The 14688-nt window shown below is 40.1% G+C and overlaps 1 protein-coding gene across 6 annotated transcripts in view; it reads right to left on the bottom strand.

Moving 5' to 3' along the window:
* DCLK2 (doublecortin like kinase 2) overlaps window positions 1-14380 on the bottom strand; it is an 88541-nt gene extending 74161 nt beyond the window's left edge. For 2 of the 6 annotated variants that reach the window (XR_009741215.1, XM_061440955.1), the window contains exons 1-2: window positions 13611-14380; window positions 1527-1861 (exon numbers count right to left, since the gene is read on the bottom strand). Coding sequence is in view for 4 of the 6 variants with exons in the window: in XM_061440955.1 (XP_061296939.1) it covers window positions 1527-1861; window positions 13611-14013 (738 nt within the window). In the remaining 2 variants the exon portion in view is untranslated. The remainder of the gene's footprint in view (window positions 1-1526; window positions 1862-13610) is intronic. The other 4 variants (XR_009741214.1, XM_061440964.1, XM_061440947.1 and 1 more) reach the window with 3 other exon arrangements.
* Between the last annotated feature and the right edge of the window lie 308 nt (window positions 14381-14688).

Below are 14688 nucleotides of genomic sequence, written 5' to 3' on the forward strand. Positions count from 1 at the left end.
AAATGAAAATCCTAGTTTTTGCAGTTCACTTTCCTGACTCTATCTACTTGCTTAAGAAGATTAAAATCATTTAACGTATGAAAGTAAGAGAAGACTTCATGGGCAGAAAAGACCACTGTATAATATATATCCTCAAAGCTATTTTATTATGAATGAAATTAAACATGACTAAATTAAATTTCAGACATTCCTAAAAAGGATTCTCTCTCTCAAAAAAAAAAAAAAAAAATCACATTAACAAATCTCATTAAAAATCAAACCTATTAGAAGAGCTAAAGAGCACATTACAGTGCCACCATATACTGAAAAACAAGAGTCTTAGTGATGCATTTGCCTCACTATATTTAATGCCAAGGAACAGAAGCTCTTTTCAAGTACTTAATTACAAAAAGGGGTATCCACGGCACACAGAACACAACCAGGGAGACAGACCTCCTATCGAGACAATCTGTTTAAGTGCACTTACTTTGCAATGCATCTGCTTGCAACTTTCAACACAAGGAGGTGCTTTTTAAGTAGTCCATAGGATTATAACCATTATACAAAGCCTGACAATTAAAATTCCTACATCTGTTTCAGTACAGTTGAAACTTTTACAAGTAGTTTATGCAAATATACAAGTATGCAGGTGTGAAAAAATACCTGTTAAATGAGTAAGGATCAACAATATAACAGTCTAAATACCTGACACTGAATGTGATCTACTTCACAGCTTGTGTCACCCTGTATTACTAAAGTTGCAATGCTATCAAAGTTCCATACTGGTGTCAAATAAAAGTATCAAGTATCAAAGTCCTCTTCCATGAACAGCTGAGTCCTTAACTTGATTGATCGACAGCAAACATTCCTGACACTTAAACCTGGTACAGCAAAACATTCTGTAGGCCACTCCTTTGTATTTCTGAGGGAGAATAAAGACCTGTTGTCATTAATCCTGGCAGCAGGTTTTTGAATTGGTAAAAATAAAAGCAAAAACAAGTTGCTAAGATAACCACCACTCCAGAATTATTCATTTCACATAAAATTCTTGGCCTTAGATCATGTCAGTTACTACCTCCAGAATGATGTTTCTGTCCTTTCGCTACTTAAATAGTAACCTGTGGAAATGAAATGAAAGAAGGCAACAGTATTTTTCTTATACCACTCAGCACTATGTAATCTGAAAATATGACTCTGCTTCTGAAAACAGAGATGTATTTGAAGAAGTTTGCTTTAAAATAAACTGCATTATTTAATCAACAGGTACTTTCTTAGCTATGCAACAGAGTTACTATATGAAAAAGATGCTTTTAATTTTTTTTTTTGTTTTCACTTGAAATGTAAAGTGGTTAAGGTCCTTTGCATTATATAAAATTTTGTTGCTTTTAGCTATTAAGATTTTAATACAAATTTTCAAAGTTGCCATTTGTTAACTATCCTTATTCAGAAGCAGGTTAAAGCATATACAGTGAAAATAATTCAAGTTGTGAAAACAAGCTTAGATTAACTCATAATTATTAGATGGTCACAGCAATTTATTCGCATACCTGTTTTCCATCCAGTGTACAAAGTCTCTTGACTACACCTGAATCTAACTTAATGGCTTCTGTGATGTCATTCAGGACCTGTTCGAAGGAGTGAGCAGTCTTCTTATTCAGCAGAATTCTCACAGCCTTCCGTGGTTTTACTCCACTCCTAATAACAGTCACTAATTTGGGTTTAATGAAATCTTTACTCTCCTTCACTTCACTCTTTGTGGATGACAAAGATGTCAAGGATCGAGTGGACCCAGTCCTTACGTTCACACACCAGTTTGGATTGACGTTCTTGGTGTAATCAACCTTGCGATATGGTTCATTGGATGCACATACATAACTTTCACCTGAAAAGAAGATGACATTTTCATAATTTTAGGGGGTTTGCAGATATTATTTGCCAATTAAAAAAAAACCAACAAAACTTTTTCATGAGTGATTTTCCTGTATTTCAACTGCAGGCCATTTTAAATGAAGGACTGTAAATTATCACAGCTTTCCACCCAAACAATACCCTCAGAGTGGTTTTAACAGGTTTCAAAAGACCTCTGGTCAAGAAAAAAAAAAAACAACGTAGAGGGTAATGTGAGGGTTGGAGATATTTCCATTTCTTTTGGATCATAAATTCTGACTGCAGAGTTACTTTGCAAGTGCTTAAATCACTTGCGCTCACAATACATGACATTAAGAGCATTCTCCTACAGCAAATAGCCAGACCCTTCCCTACGTATTCCTCAAGTATATACTTCAAGATGTGTACACACATACGTATGCTTAATTATGAATTATTTTGAAGGAGCAAGCTTTAACAGAGTAAATTCAAGCATCTCAAGATGATTGCCCTGAAGGACACATTAATTTACCAGGAGTTATTTCCTCTCTACCAAGAATACACTGTTGAAATTTATTCACTTCAACATTTTTAGGAACAAGAAACACTTGTTGAGGCCACAAGTGAGACTTTGAGGTGACAGGAATATGAAAGGACATTTACACTTCTCCATTTTAATTTCCTTCCTAATTCAAAGCCTTCACTGCTGTTATCTCCTGAAGTCATAAAAGGGAGGTGAGAGGACAAAAGTGTTACCACAGAATAGTAATACACATTTTTACATCAAATTATTTAAAGCAGCACCAATCATGACGTAGACCTAAGGAATTTGTTACTTTTCTCCATTTGCTGAGACAATGCAAGTCTGCAGACTAACTGGCTTTTTTTTTTCTCCTTAGAAGAGAACAGTTTTCAAATTGTTGTTTGATTACCACAACTCTTTTAATGTCTGACAGCTATACTCAAGATGCAAACCATGAAAAAGTCTGGGTTATTTCTGTAACACATATCCCTGGGATCTCACATATGACATCCAAAGATTTCTCGAAGAGGCAGACAATTGCCATAAGGATGAAAAAGAATCATTCCAAACTGACAGAAAACACCATTCCTCCAGGCAGAATAGCTACCTGTATCTTAAAAAGCCTAGCCTGTTCTAAGGTTAAAGCTACATGCTCAAGGTTACTGGTGGAACAAACCAAACTCACCTACAATGTACACAGCAAGAAGAATAAAGAACACACATAGATCTATTAGACAGTACTGCAAAAGTTACAAATTTCATACCTATTTTTAGATAGACACTAGAAAACTTTTAAACAATACTTTTACTTTCTGAACTCTAGTTTTGAGAGCTGATCTAGCTTAGAAGTTGTATAGCTGTTTCTAAAATCAAGATAGTAAACTACTGTCAAACCCCTCAAGAATTACTGTGATCTGAAAGACAAAGTACAGTCTGAGGTACAGAGAAACAATTTGGTGTAAAGGTTTACGGAGGCCACAACCTTGCGTGCATTCTTCCTCTTCGTTCATACCCCTCATTCCTCCTCATATTCATAGACTAAATGGTGCACAAAACAGAAACCAATACAGACAAGACTCCTCCTCTTTCCCCCAAACACAAGCAAACTAAAAAGAGTTGGTTTTAGCCCATAAACTCCTTGAATGTGATTTCCACACAGCTGCATGCACACCAGCACTATTCTGCAGATAGGGGAAAAAAAAAATGCAAAAATGCCACACAGCCTCAGAACTGTGGTGACCTGGAAGCTTACACTGCCCCTAGAACTACATGTTAAGTTGCAACAAGTCTTCAAGCAATCTGATTTTAACCTGCTTTAAACAAGACAAGATGACCTCAAAAAGTCCCTTCCGAACTGCTCAGCTGCAACAGAAGCAAAGGCTTCCCCCTCTACATCCCATAATACCAGATTCAAAGGACTATGCTTATTTTCTAAATATTTTTTTATCCATGAAGTTATCTCTACACACGAAGCTGCTGAATAAGAAGCATCTCAAAGAAGCTGGTAGTATTAATTCATACCAATAGACTTACTAACATAACTGCTGATCATTTTATTATTCTTCCTTCTACAACTACACTACTGTCTGATGCAGAATGGTTTAAATCCAGCCAGCAACTAAACACCATGCAGCTGCTCACTCGGCTCCCCTGGTCGGATGTGGGTGAAAAAAATCAGGGGGGTAAAAGTGAGAAAATTCATGGGTTGAGATAAAAACAGATTTAACAGGTAACACAAAAGCTGTGCAGGCAAGCAAAGCAAAACAAAAAAATCATACACGACTTCCTACAGGCAAGCAGGTGTTCAGCCATCTCCAGGAAAGCAGGGCTGCATCACACCTACCAGTGGCTTGGGAAGACAAACACCATCACTCCAAACCTTCTCTCCCTTACTTCTTCTCCCAGCTTTATATGCTGAACATGACATCATATGGTTTGGAATACCCCTTGAGTCAGTTGGGGTCTGCTGTTCTGGCTGTTCCACAAGCAGAACTCCTTGTGCACCCTCAGTCTACTCACTGGCAGGGCAATACGAGAAGCAGAAAAGGCCTTGACACTGCGTAAACACTGCTCAGCAGTAACTAAAACATTTCTCTGTTATCAGCTTTGTTTTCCAGCACAACTCTAAAACATAGCCCATATCAGCTACTATGAAGAAGTATTGATCCAAAAGGATCTTTATTTCTTTAAAACAGTGTGAAACTCTCTGCCTTCTACCAGTTCCCTTGTATTAATAAAATAATTCTTGATTATCTGAATAGGTTGCAATACCTGTTTACTACATACTACTTCTTATTAGTTCTTTTCCTTTAAGCAAAAATCTTCACCTCCTGATAAACAAAAAAAAAAAAAAGGAAGTGCTTTCAGCATAAACCAATGTAATACCTTAAAAGAATGAATTTCAAATTGATTCAACTGCATTTAGCCAAGTCTTAAGTTGAAGTACAAACTGTGCTAATTGGGGGAAATAAAAAAAAAAAAGTATCACAGAATGGTTTGGGTTGGAAAGGACCTTAATATAGAAACATAGAATCATAGAATAGTTAGGGTTGGAAAGGACCTTAAGATCATCTAGTTCCAGCCCCCCTGCCATGGCCAGGGACACCTCACACTAAAACATATCACCCAAGGCTTCGTTCAACCTGGTCTTGAACACTGCCAGGGATGGAGCATTCACAACCTCCCTGGGCAACCCATCCCAGTGCCTCACCACCCTAACAGGAAAGAATTTCCTCCTTATATCCAATCTAAACTTTCCCTGTTTAGGTTTTAACCCATTACCCCTTGTCCTGTCACTACAGTCCCTAATGAAGAGTCCCTCCCCAGGATCCCTACAGGCCCCCTTCAGATACTGGAAGGCTGCTATGAGGTCTCCACGCAGCCTTCTCTTCTCCAGGCTGAACAGCCCCAACTTTCTCAGCCTGTCTTCATACGGGAGGTGCTCCAGTCCCCTGATCATCCTCGTGGCCCTCCTCTGGACTTCTTCCAACAGTTCCATGTCCTTTTTATGTTGAGGACACCAGAACTGCACACGATACTCCAGGTGAGGTCTCACGAGACCAGAGTAGAGGGGCAGGATCACCTCCTTCGACCTGCTGGTCACGCTTCTTTTCATGCAACCCAGAATACGGTTGGCTTTCTGGGCTGCAAGCGCACACTGAAGCTGGCTCATGTTCATTTTCTCATCGACCAGCACCCCCAAGTCCTTCTTCGCAGGGCTGCTCTGAATCTCTTCTTTGCCCAGCCTGTAGCTGTGCCTGGGATTGCTCCGATCATTTAGTTCCAACCCCCCTGCCATAGACAGGGATGCCTCACATTAAACCATGTCACCCAAGGCTCTGTCCAACCTGGCCTTAAACACTGCCAGGGATGGAGCATTTACCACTTCTTTGGGCAACCTGTTCCAGTGCCTCACCACCCTCACGGTAAAGAGCTTCTTCCTTATATCTAACCTGAACTTCCCCTGTTGATTGCAAAATTTCCTATAATTAGCAGATGAATGACTAATTACTGTAATTACTGGACATCTGTAGCATACCACAGATTGTTTAGTAAGTGTTTTAAATTCCATGCCTGCTTTCTTATATCAGTCATATAGAATAAACTTAGTAACACAGGTTTTACAGGGAAAACAGATTTTACTGCTACACCTGCAAGGCAGGCACATATGGCAGCTTTAGAGCAAGGACTGTGGGAAAACACATACACCAAGTGACTTGCTTGGTTCATGACTTAAAGGATAAAGATTGATGTTTTCATTCTCTTGAAATCACTACTCAAACTGCTAATGATTTCACCACAGCCAGGATCACCCACAGATTCTAAGTTCTATTGAGACCGTGAAAAGTACCAAAAAACCTGCTAGAAACAGAATATGATTAGGAAACCAATTGCTGCTTGCTGCATAATGAGTGATTTTCTAAGAAAGAGTTAAGAATTTGTTTGTTTGGTTTAATAGGGGTATAATTATTCAACAGAAGCAAATATTTAAGGAAAAAAAAGGCAAAGGTAAATTAAATCACACCTATAAAGTTAATTACAGAAAGCTTTCCTACAGAATAGTACATTCAAAAAAGCATACCTAAGAAAACACAACCCCTTGATGAGCAATCAATTTTTTTAACACTATGCTATTCTTTAAATTCTTATTTTAGCCATCTTTTGAAGTAAAAAATGCAACTTTATGTCTGTTTCAAAGAAACAGTTATTTCTAAGGGTATTATCTCTCTTTTATATTTTATAAGTAAACCTGAAAGTGTAATGTTATATATAATATTTGCTCACAGTTTCAATGTATGACTGGATTTTAAATGTTTGGGATTAATTCACATATAAATACAGACTTCTGATAAACTCCACACTATCAGAAAACCAGTATTTGTGAATTGATTTCAAACAGTGTTAACAAAGTAGCAGATAATTTTACAGTTTAAATCACATACATAAATATGGTTGGCTGTTTCAGAAACTGCTTTGAATGTGATTTTTCATAAGTCTAACCTAAGTATATATATAATCTCAGTCACTAAGAAAATATTTTCTACAACTTCAATGGTATTTTGATCATGGTGTAGCTCTTTTTTGTCATTTATACACCTACCAGCCCTAGAGAGTTGACACAACTCCACAAACAGGCATAAACGATACTTCAAATATTTACATCATTGACTTCTATATGGTCATTTTTATGCTTTGAAGGCCCACTTTCCATTTATAGTCTTGAAAGACTAAAGCTAATGCATACCAGCCTTAGCTAGCACATAGTCACAGCAGTTACATTACTGGAAATAAATATCATGTCTCTAGCTTACAACATTAGCATTAACATGAATCAGCTCCCTAGCTTTTAGACCAGTTTGTGAAGTTAGTCACTGATACTACATTGAGATTTGCAGATAAAGAACTATAGAATAATGAAGTAGAAAGATCTATTAAGCAACACTTTCTTCTTTTTCTTTAAATGCAGAAAAGAATGCAAGAATTACAGGCGTAGGTTACAGCTGGGACTCTGAACCCAGCCAAACTATTCTACAGCAGAAAGCTTAACCAGGCTGCAGAGCAGTTTTGGCAGAAGTCTGAAATCTCCTTTTAAGTTGGCACTATAATTTCAATAGACCATATGTGCCATCCATCCAACGCTTCATGACAGTACCCAGAGCAATCTAGAAGTGTCAATTCTTCCAAGAAATCCTGCTACCACCAAAAATTCCTGAAATGGGGCATATGTTCACTTTAAAAGAGTAACATCTGCTGATATTTTGGGTCACAATATAATCAAGAAATGGAGTAAGTTTACTTCTGATTCTCTATGTCTTATTAGCATTAGAAAAACAACTAGAAGACACAAAACAATGCCTATTATCAGGGAACCATTACCTGCCTCTAAATAATTTACTTGTACTGCATTAATAACCAGACGAAGAAAGGACCTGTGTGTGCTGTGTGTATACAGTTTAAGCACACTGTAGGATTCCAGTTTCAGATAGCTACACCTAAACATAATACTCACTGTTGCCTCACAACAGAGAAACACAGATGATGAACACAGAATGGATAAAGGAGAAAACAAGACTATGTTGGTCAAAGGGACTAATAGCCATAGACTATCAGTGGCCTAAATACTGTTTTGCTTACTTAAAAACTCATCTACAAAGGTTTTATTTTGCCACCTATTTCTTCAACACTTGTTCATCAGAGATGGGCCTACCTCACTTTTCAAGAAAATGCAGGGATCAAAAGAGTAGGGAGTACGTGAACTCTCCAAAATTCATCCATGCCATTTTAGGTACTGAAAAGAAAGATGCATCTTTACCTTTTGTATCACAAGTATACATCACTTGCAACTATGTGCAGTTTTAAGGAAACACAGCTCCTTGACAACTTGGGGTTTTTCACAAGTTTTGTGAGCTGAAGCCCACTGCTAGACATTTAACAAATAGCCTAGAAGCATTTAGACTTTCCATCCTTAAAAACAGAGACTACTAAAGAAAGACTTGTAGATACTTCATTTTCTTTAACATTAGGTTAAACCAACTGTTGATACAGTATGTAATGTAAGGAAGAAATTATGTGTACAACACTCAAAAATCCTGAGTCAGGATATTTGAAACAAAAGTCTCTGGACAAGGTTTTATGGCTTGTTTTTTGGAAGGTGTTAAGAAGCATTAATTACTATCTCTGAGAGTCTCATAAAGCATAATTATTTTAAATGACACACTGCATAACTGAGTGATATAGCTGGCACAGGTAAAAACATCCCTACAGAAAGAAAGTCATTAGTCTCCATTTTTTTTTTTTTTTTAATGTGTGTTCCCTGTGAAGCACATAGGGCAGGACAAGTTTCCAGGTACATTTCATCAATCCATCTCATGTTCCTCAGCTTCTTTTGGTGGAGCTCACTAGCTTCAAGGGTGACAAAAGCTGCTTATTCAGTAAAGCACAGTAGTTATTAGGGCTACTAACCTTCTAACTTTAAAAATCACAGGAAAGTATCCCTTTTGTGTTGTGTAACACAAAGGCAAGCACATTTCCAGAACACTGTATTTACAGTATGTATTAAAAGATTGATAAAAATAAAATGATCTTTTTCATGAAAAATTATTTAGGTCTCTGTTTCCTTCCTTTGACAGAATTTCCTTCCTTGTTAGTTTTTTACAATTCCTTCACTTTCGTATCACGTCCAATAACCCTTTACAAGTCACAGTCTTCCCTCATCTATAGCATTTAAGTTCCCCATACACTTCTTAAAACCTGGGATGACAACCAGGATTTTAGCAGATGACTAATTGCTCCTAGCTCTCTTTTGCCTTTATTTGGTCAGGACATTCAGAGATCGTTTCCTCCATGCTTTCACAGAATCACAGAACAGTTGAGGTTGGAAAGAACCTCTGGAGGTCATCTGGTCCCAGTCTCCTGCTCAGGCAGGGTTAAAGCTTTTAGAAGACAATTAAGGCCATCTGGTTATCAAACCCAAGTAATACGACATGTATCCTCCACAGTAAGTAAATAACTCTTTCCAGGTAAATTACGTTTCTCCCATCCCTTAAATGAAAAGATACACAGCGATGGAACTATTTTATTTTGCTTGAATGGGAAGCCAACTAACAATTATATCCATATTTCATATCCACACCCCATTGCTTCAGGACTCCATAACTACAGTGACTCGAACATGTATTTGGAAGCATATGCTTTTACTGTTTTTAAATCCTTCTTTTATTCTTTTTTTTTTACCCTTCTTTGTTAAGCATGCTACATTTCCCCTTTTTAAAGCATTACAGCATTTGGCTTTAGCACAGGAAGATAATCATACCTTTTTGAAGGAGCAAAAATACAAACCGTCTACTTGGTGTTATCACCTGCTTGCCCTGACAAGAGAAAATATACTTTTGACCTAATATACAGTGTGCATCGACTAGAATCACAGGTACTTAAGCAGGATTAAAAATGTCATATGCGGTAACAACAACAATGATCTAAGGCAGAAAATATCTGGATTATTCAACACCTCATTTCAAAAGCACTCTTTTAATCTGTATTAGTGTGGCAGAGCCCATTTCTTTAAAGCAGGTATTGTTCTGTGTTACATGTTTTAGCCATGCATAAGGACTGACTGCCCTGCTCAGAACCTTCCTACCTCCAGCCCAAAGATTTCGCTACAGGTGCCTGTTGATTGTCAGTATAACTGTGCAGACAAAACTACTGCCATTTTATAAAGAACTATGTTAATTAAACATTGTAGTAGAAAGAACAAAGACTCTTAGCAATGCTTCCTACCTAGGGAAAAATTTCCTTTCACATGCCAATCCAACATAACTTTTCCTGCCAGGAACAGAGTCTACACTTCGTTTCCTCTCTGAAAATCCAACAATATCTCCCAACTATGCAGCAAACCTGAACAGCCATGACTCTCCACGTCTTTCACTACCAAGACAATGAAAGCACAGGATAGCAAGACAGAGCATGACTGACAAATGTAAAACACAAATCTCTGGACCAAAGAACTGTTCTTACTATTACCATTGTGTCAAATATTTTTAAAGAAAACTGAAGGATTTAGACAAACAATTAAAAAAAACTTTAGTAGAGGACAAAGATGAAACCATTATTACTGTTGAAAGGAAAATATAAAATTACCCATGGAATCTCCTATTCATAAGTAAAAAACAGTGTAGTGTCTGATGACAAAGTTGAAAGAAAGAAAACTAAAAGAAAGCCACACATTCCTAACCCCTATCCTGTCCTTGTATCTATCTACTCAAGTAAGATAACAGAAAGACAATGAAATTTTTCACTCCTCCCATTCTAAGAAAGCAATGAAAACTGCCAAACTCATGAGACATAATGTTTCCTAATCTACAGGGGCTGGAAATACAAACATTTGCCTAAGGCAAGTCCAGCAGAGCATGCTTTTTTGATTGTCATATCCAGTTAAGAAAAGCAATATGCTAAAAAAAGAGCTTGTCAATTTCTGAATAATAAACACGGGCTGGTCAAATTTTTAACATTTTTAACTGACTAAACCTGTAACAGCAATATTTGAAATCTACAATATGTCTGTGCATTAGCTATTATCCTCTTAAAATGATAAACAGCAAAACAGATTGCCAAAAATGGCCAAACCCCCAAAAGCATTCATCAGTGACTCAATTCAGATAGTTTGGACTACTATGATACAGAATTTGATGCTGCCAGCTTTTCTACCTTAGGCAATTATTAACCTAATAAATGGAAAATAGGCCTTAAAGAGCTTCCCTGCACTGAGGCATGCTAATGCCCAAGAGCTACACACACAGGCTGTTGTTGAGGAAGGTTTAATCCGAATCTTGCTGGCTTGGCAAGAGTGCCTGAGCACTCACCTTCTGCTCACTTCACAGAGCCATCAGTCACTATTGAACCTGAAGTGCTGTGAGTTTGGGTACCAGTTCAACAACATTGATGACGTGCAAACAGGCTAGGTATTGCATCAAGTAGTCATGTTCAGTCTGGTGCTCATCCAAGTAGCTGACATGCATAGTAGCACTTGAATTTTATTTTCCTTTCTGAAAACTAGAAAGGAATGCAACAAAACACCATTCATAACTAGTCCTGATGTTACTGCAGTTCAAGCTTCAGGGTATCACCAATGTTCAAGCTTTTATTCTAGAGCAGAAATTCAAGCTTGCTGTGCTGAACATGAAGAAAATAAAAACAAGCCAGGTCATCTTCTAGCTGGTCTTCTATAACAAAACAGCTGGCAGAAAAGCTCAAATAATTTCAAAGAATAATGGATCCACTACTTGTTTGTTTTCTTTCCATCCCTGATTATGCTTGCGTTTCTTTGTACAGCGATTGACTTACTCTGGCAAAGTTTTTCAGCATGCTAATAGGAGAACATACTAATCCAATTATGATGCTACAGGATTTTCTTAAGATCCCGAAGAGTTGTATTGGTCATGAATAGATGACTAAGTAATTGGGACTCTCTTTTCCCTCTTTTATTTTATTGAGAAAGCATGGAAGTGGCATTTCAGTTGTGACATTTATTTTGCTTTAGTCTTCCAGTGAAAAGCAACAACAAAGGTCACTCTTTCAATAAGTATTTGAAGAGACAGGAAGTAAGTTTTTGCTTTCAGTTATTAACTTAAATAGAGTTGTGAGAGTATACACTGCATTTATACTGCTGTCCAGCAAGTCATTTTGCCCTTGTTTTATTTTAAGCCATAAAAGCTTAAGATCATTCTTTCTGCAGCGTTTCAAAAGTCACCCCAATTTATTAGTTGATCCAATTTTTTTCTTCATCTACTTTCCCTACCATCCCCACTCCAGCATTTTTTCATCTTTTTTTAGCTACCTCTAACTTAATCACTGAATCTTGGGACAGTTTTTGGTTGATTTCACATCTACCTTATTATCACAGAACCAGCATCAATCATTTCACTTTTCCTCTGTTTTGACTGCGGAACAGCCTCATGGAAGATCACACGATGGGGGAAATCTTCAGGCACTATGTTGCCACTATAAAGTGTGCTTTCATGCATATCTTTTGAGCGAGACCTCCTTGATGCACCACGTGTTGTAGCCTCCCCTTTCCTACTGAAAGTTTTGGAATGGCTAGTCCCTAGCTCCCAGTGCTTTTACTGGTGGATGACATAAAGGAAACTTCATGTTCCCTTGCTCATCAAATTCCCCAGGTGTGATCCAGTATTGCTTTGAAAAGGGAAGATTCCAAATCAAAGGAGGCATTAGAAGACCTACAAATGGTAATTCATTAATGCAAATCAGCTACACCTGGCATACAGTCACCAGGTGGAACACTGCTGTGGTTAATGTATTAGATACCTGAGGAGAAGCATCGAGTGCAAATTGATTATGAACTTCATATTGCGCACAATATAACCAATACACTTGAAAAGTTGATTCATGCAATGCTGAGCTTAAACTTTATTGAAAACATCATGTGAGAATATGGGGGAATTCTGCTCTTTGTTCTGGTAATTATCGTTCCCTGAAACCAAGCAGCATGTTTCATTCAGGAAGAAAAAGTGCTTCTGGCCCCATTTTGAGATGTAGTCAAGCACTGCTCTGCTCAGACTTGCAAGGTCTACATAAACTTAGCAACTAAGTTGCATTATCAAAAGTTACTTGGAACAATCCTGAAAAACATTTGATTCTATAAAATTATTTTGGAAGTCAGATGAGCTATACAATTCCTTCTATGGATATGGACTCTGATCACACTTGAAAGATCACTTTACACCAGTTTGGTTTAATACCAGTTTGGTTTAATAAGCATTAATAATTTTTCACAGCATAGGGGCTTTCTCTCTTAAAGTTTAAGCCATTGTGAGGCATCCAATAACTAAAATTACAGCATTTCTCTCTCTTACAAATGGTGATGACTGAAAGGTTGCCAAGAATTTTACTGTGGTTCTTCTAAATTACACCTGCTGCGTAACTACCATTACAGTCAACACACACACCTACAGAGAGCACTCGTCTGGGTGATGAGAAGTGGATGGTCCACACTGGGATAAAGGAAGTCTAATGCACCACAACAGGCACTAGCACCATCTGCCCTCAGAGGCTCCATGGCTGCCGAATTTCAAGGCAACCTCTCTGGGCTTATATCAGGGTAGAAAGGGAAACTCAGTCCAAAGAGAGCCTGCAACCCAACCAGCAGGCCCCATACTACCTCTTCCCAGACCTCAACATGCCAGGGCAGAACTACCCACAGCCTGCACACTGCTTTCCCCTGGCTCACCTTCCAAAAGCTCATCCAGGCTGGTGAGCTTCTTGCTGCCATCAATAGTGTAGATGGTGCGGACACCCTGGGGTAGGTTCACGTTGTCCGACAGGGACCGGGTGAGCTCTGCAAGGAGGGCGTCGAAGGAGCGGAAGCGGTCGTTGGAGATGGCATACACCAAGCCCTTGAAGTACCTGTCCCCATTGCGGTAGAAGCGAGCTTTCCGGGCTTTCTTCTCTGAGCTGAGCGCCTGCAGGGTCCGCGTTCGGTAGAGGCTGCAGTGGGCACTGTGCGCGGGGCTAGGGATGAGCCCGTTGCCCCTCGGGCCCGCGCCGGTGCCGCTGCGGCGCGGCCCTGCGCGCTGCTGCCTCTTGTCCCGCTCCTCGAAGTGCTCCAGCTCGATGCTGCGGTTGCTCGCCATGGGGAGCTGCCCGACCGCCCTCCCAGCTCCGCTGGGACCTGGGCCGGTTACGGGCTGGTAAGCCTACCCCTAAGCTCGCAAGGACTTCTCCAGTCGCCTAATTCGGCATCGCGCCCGGCCTCTCCCGCCGGGAGAGCTGCGGGTGACCGCAGCGCCCGACCTGCCTCGCAATCACAGCTCCAGCCGCCGTTAGCTCTGCCGTTACCCGCTGCTTCGCCTGCAGTCGCGCACAAAAGCATCCCTCACGTCTCCGCTCGCCGCCCCCCAGCTATATGTAATGCCAGGGCGGGAGACTCGGGGCAGCACACAGCCGTGCCTATGCAGGCTCGCACAATGCGGAGGACGCCGTGCGCGCAGGTTCCCCCGCGTCAGCTTCTCTGCTGGCTTCGCTGGGGAGAAGCAGCGGGGAACGGGGAGCCTATTCCGCCAGCTCCCAACCGGCGCGGGGAGGGGCACCAGGACCCCGCCACCAGTCAGCGCAGGAAGCGGCGCAGCCTCCCGGTTGTCTGCGGACAAGGGCGCCGGTAGCGTCCGCCTCAGTGGGACAACAGCGGCGGCAGCGGACCCTACCCTGGGAGCGGGCTGCGGCCCGGCCGCGGCGGTGGAGCAGGAGGCGGGCGCGGCTGCTGCCGGCCCCCAGAGCCGGACGGGAGCTGGGCGGTGCTATCTCGTCGC

This window comes from Pezoporus flaviventris, unplaced genomic scaffold (genome assembly GCF_033815535.1).
Source record: "Pezoporus flaviventris isolate CSIRO_AGI_PZ_B2104156 unplaced genomic scaffold, CSIRO_AGI_Pfla_v1 ptg000002l, whole genome shotgun sequence".
Classification (NCBI taxonomy): Eukaryota; Metazoa; Chordata; class Aves; order Psittaciformes; family Psittacidae; genus Pezoporus; species Pezoporus flaviventris.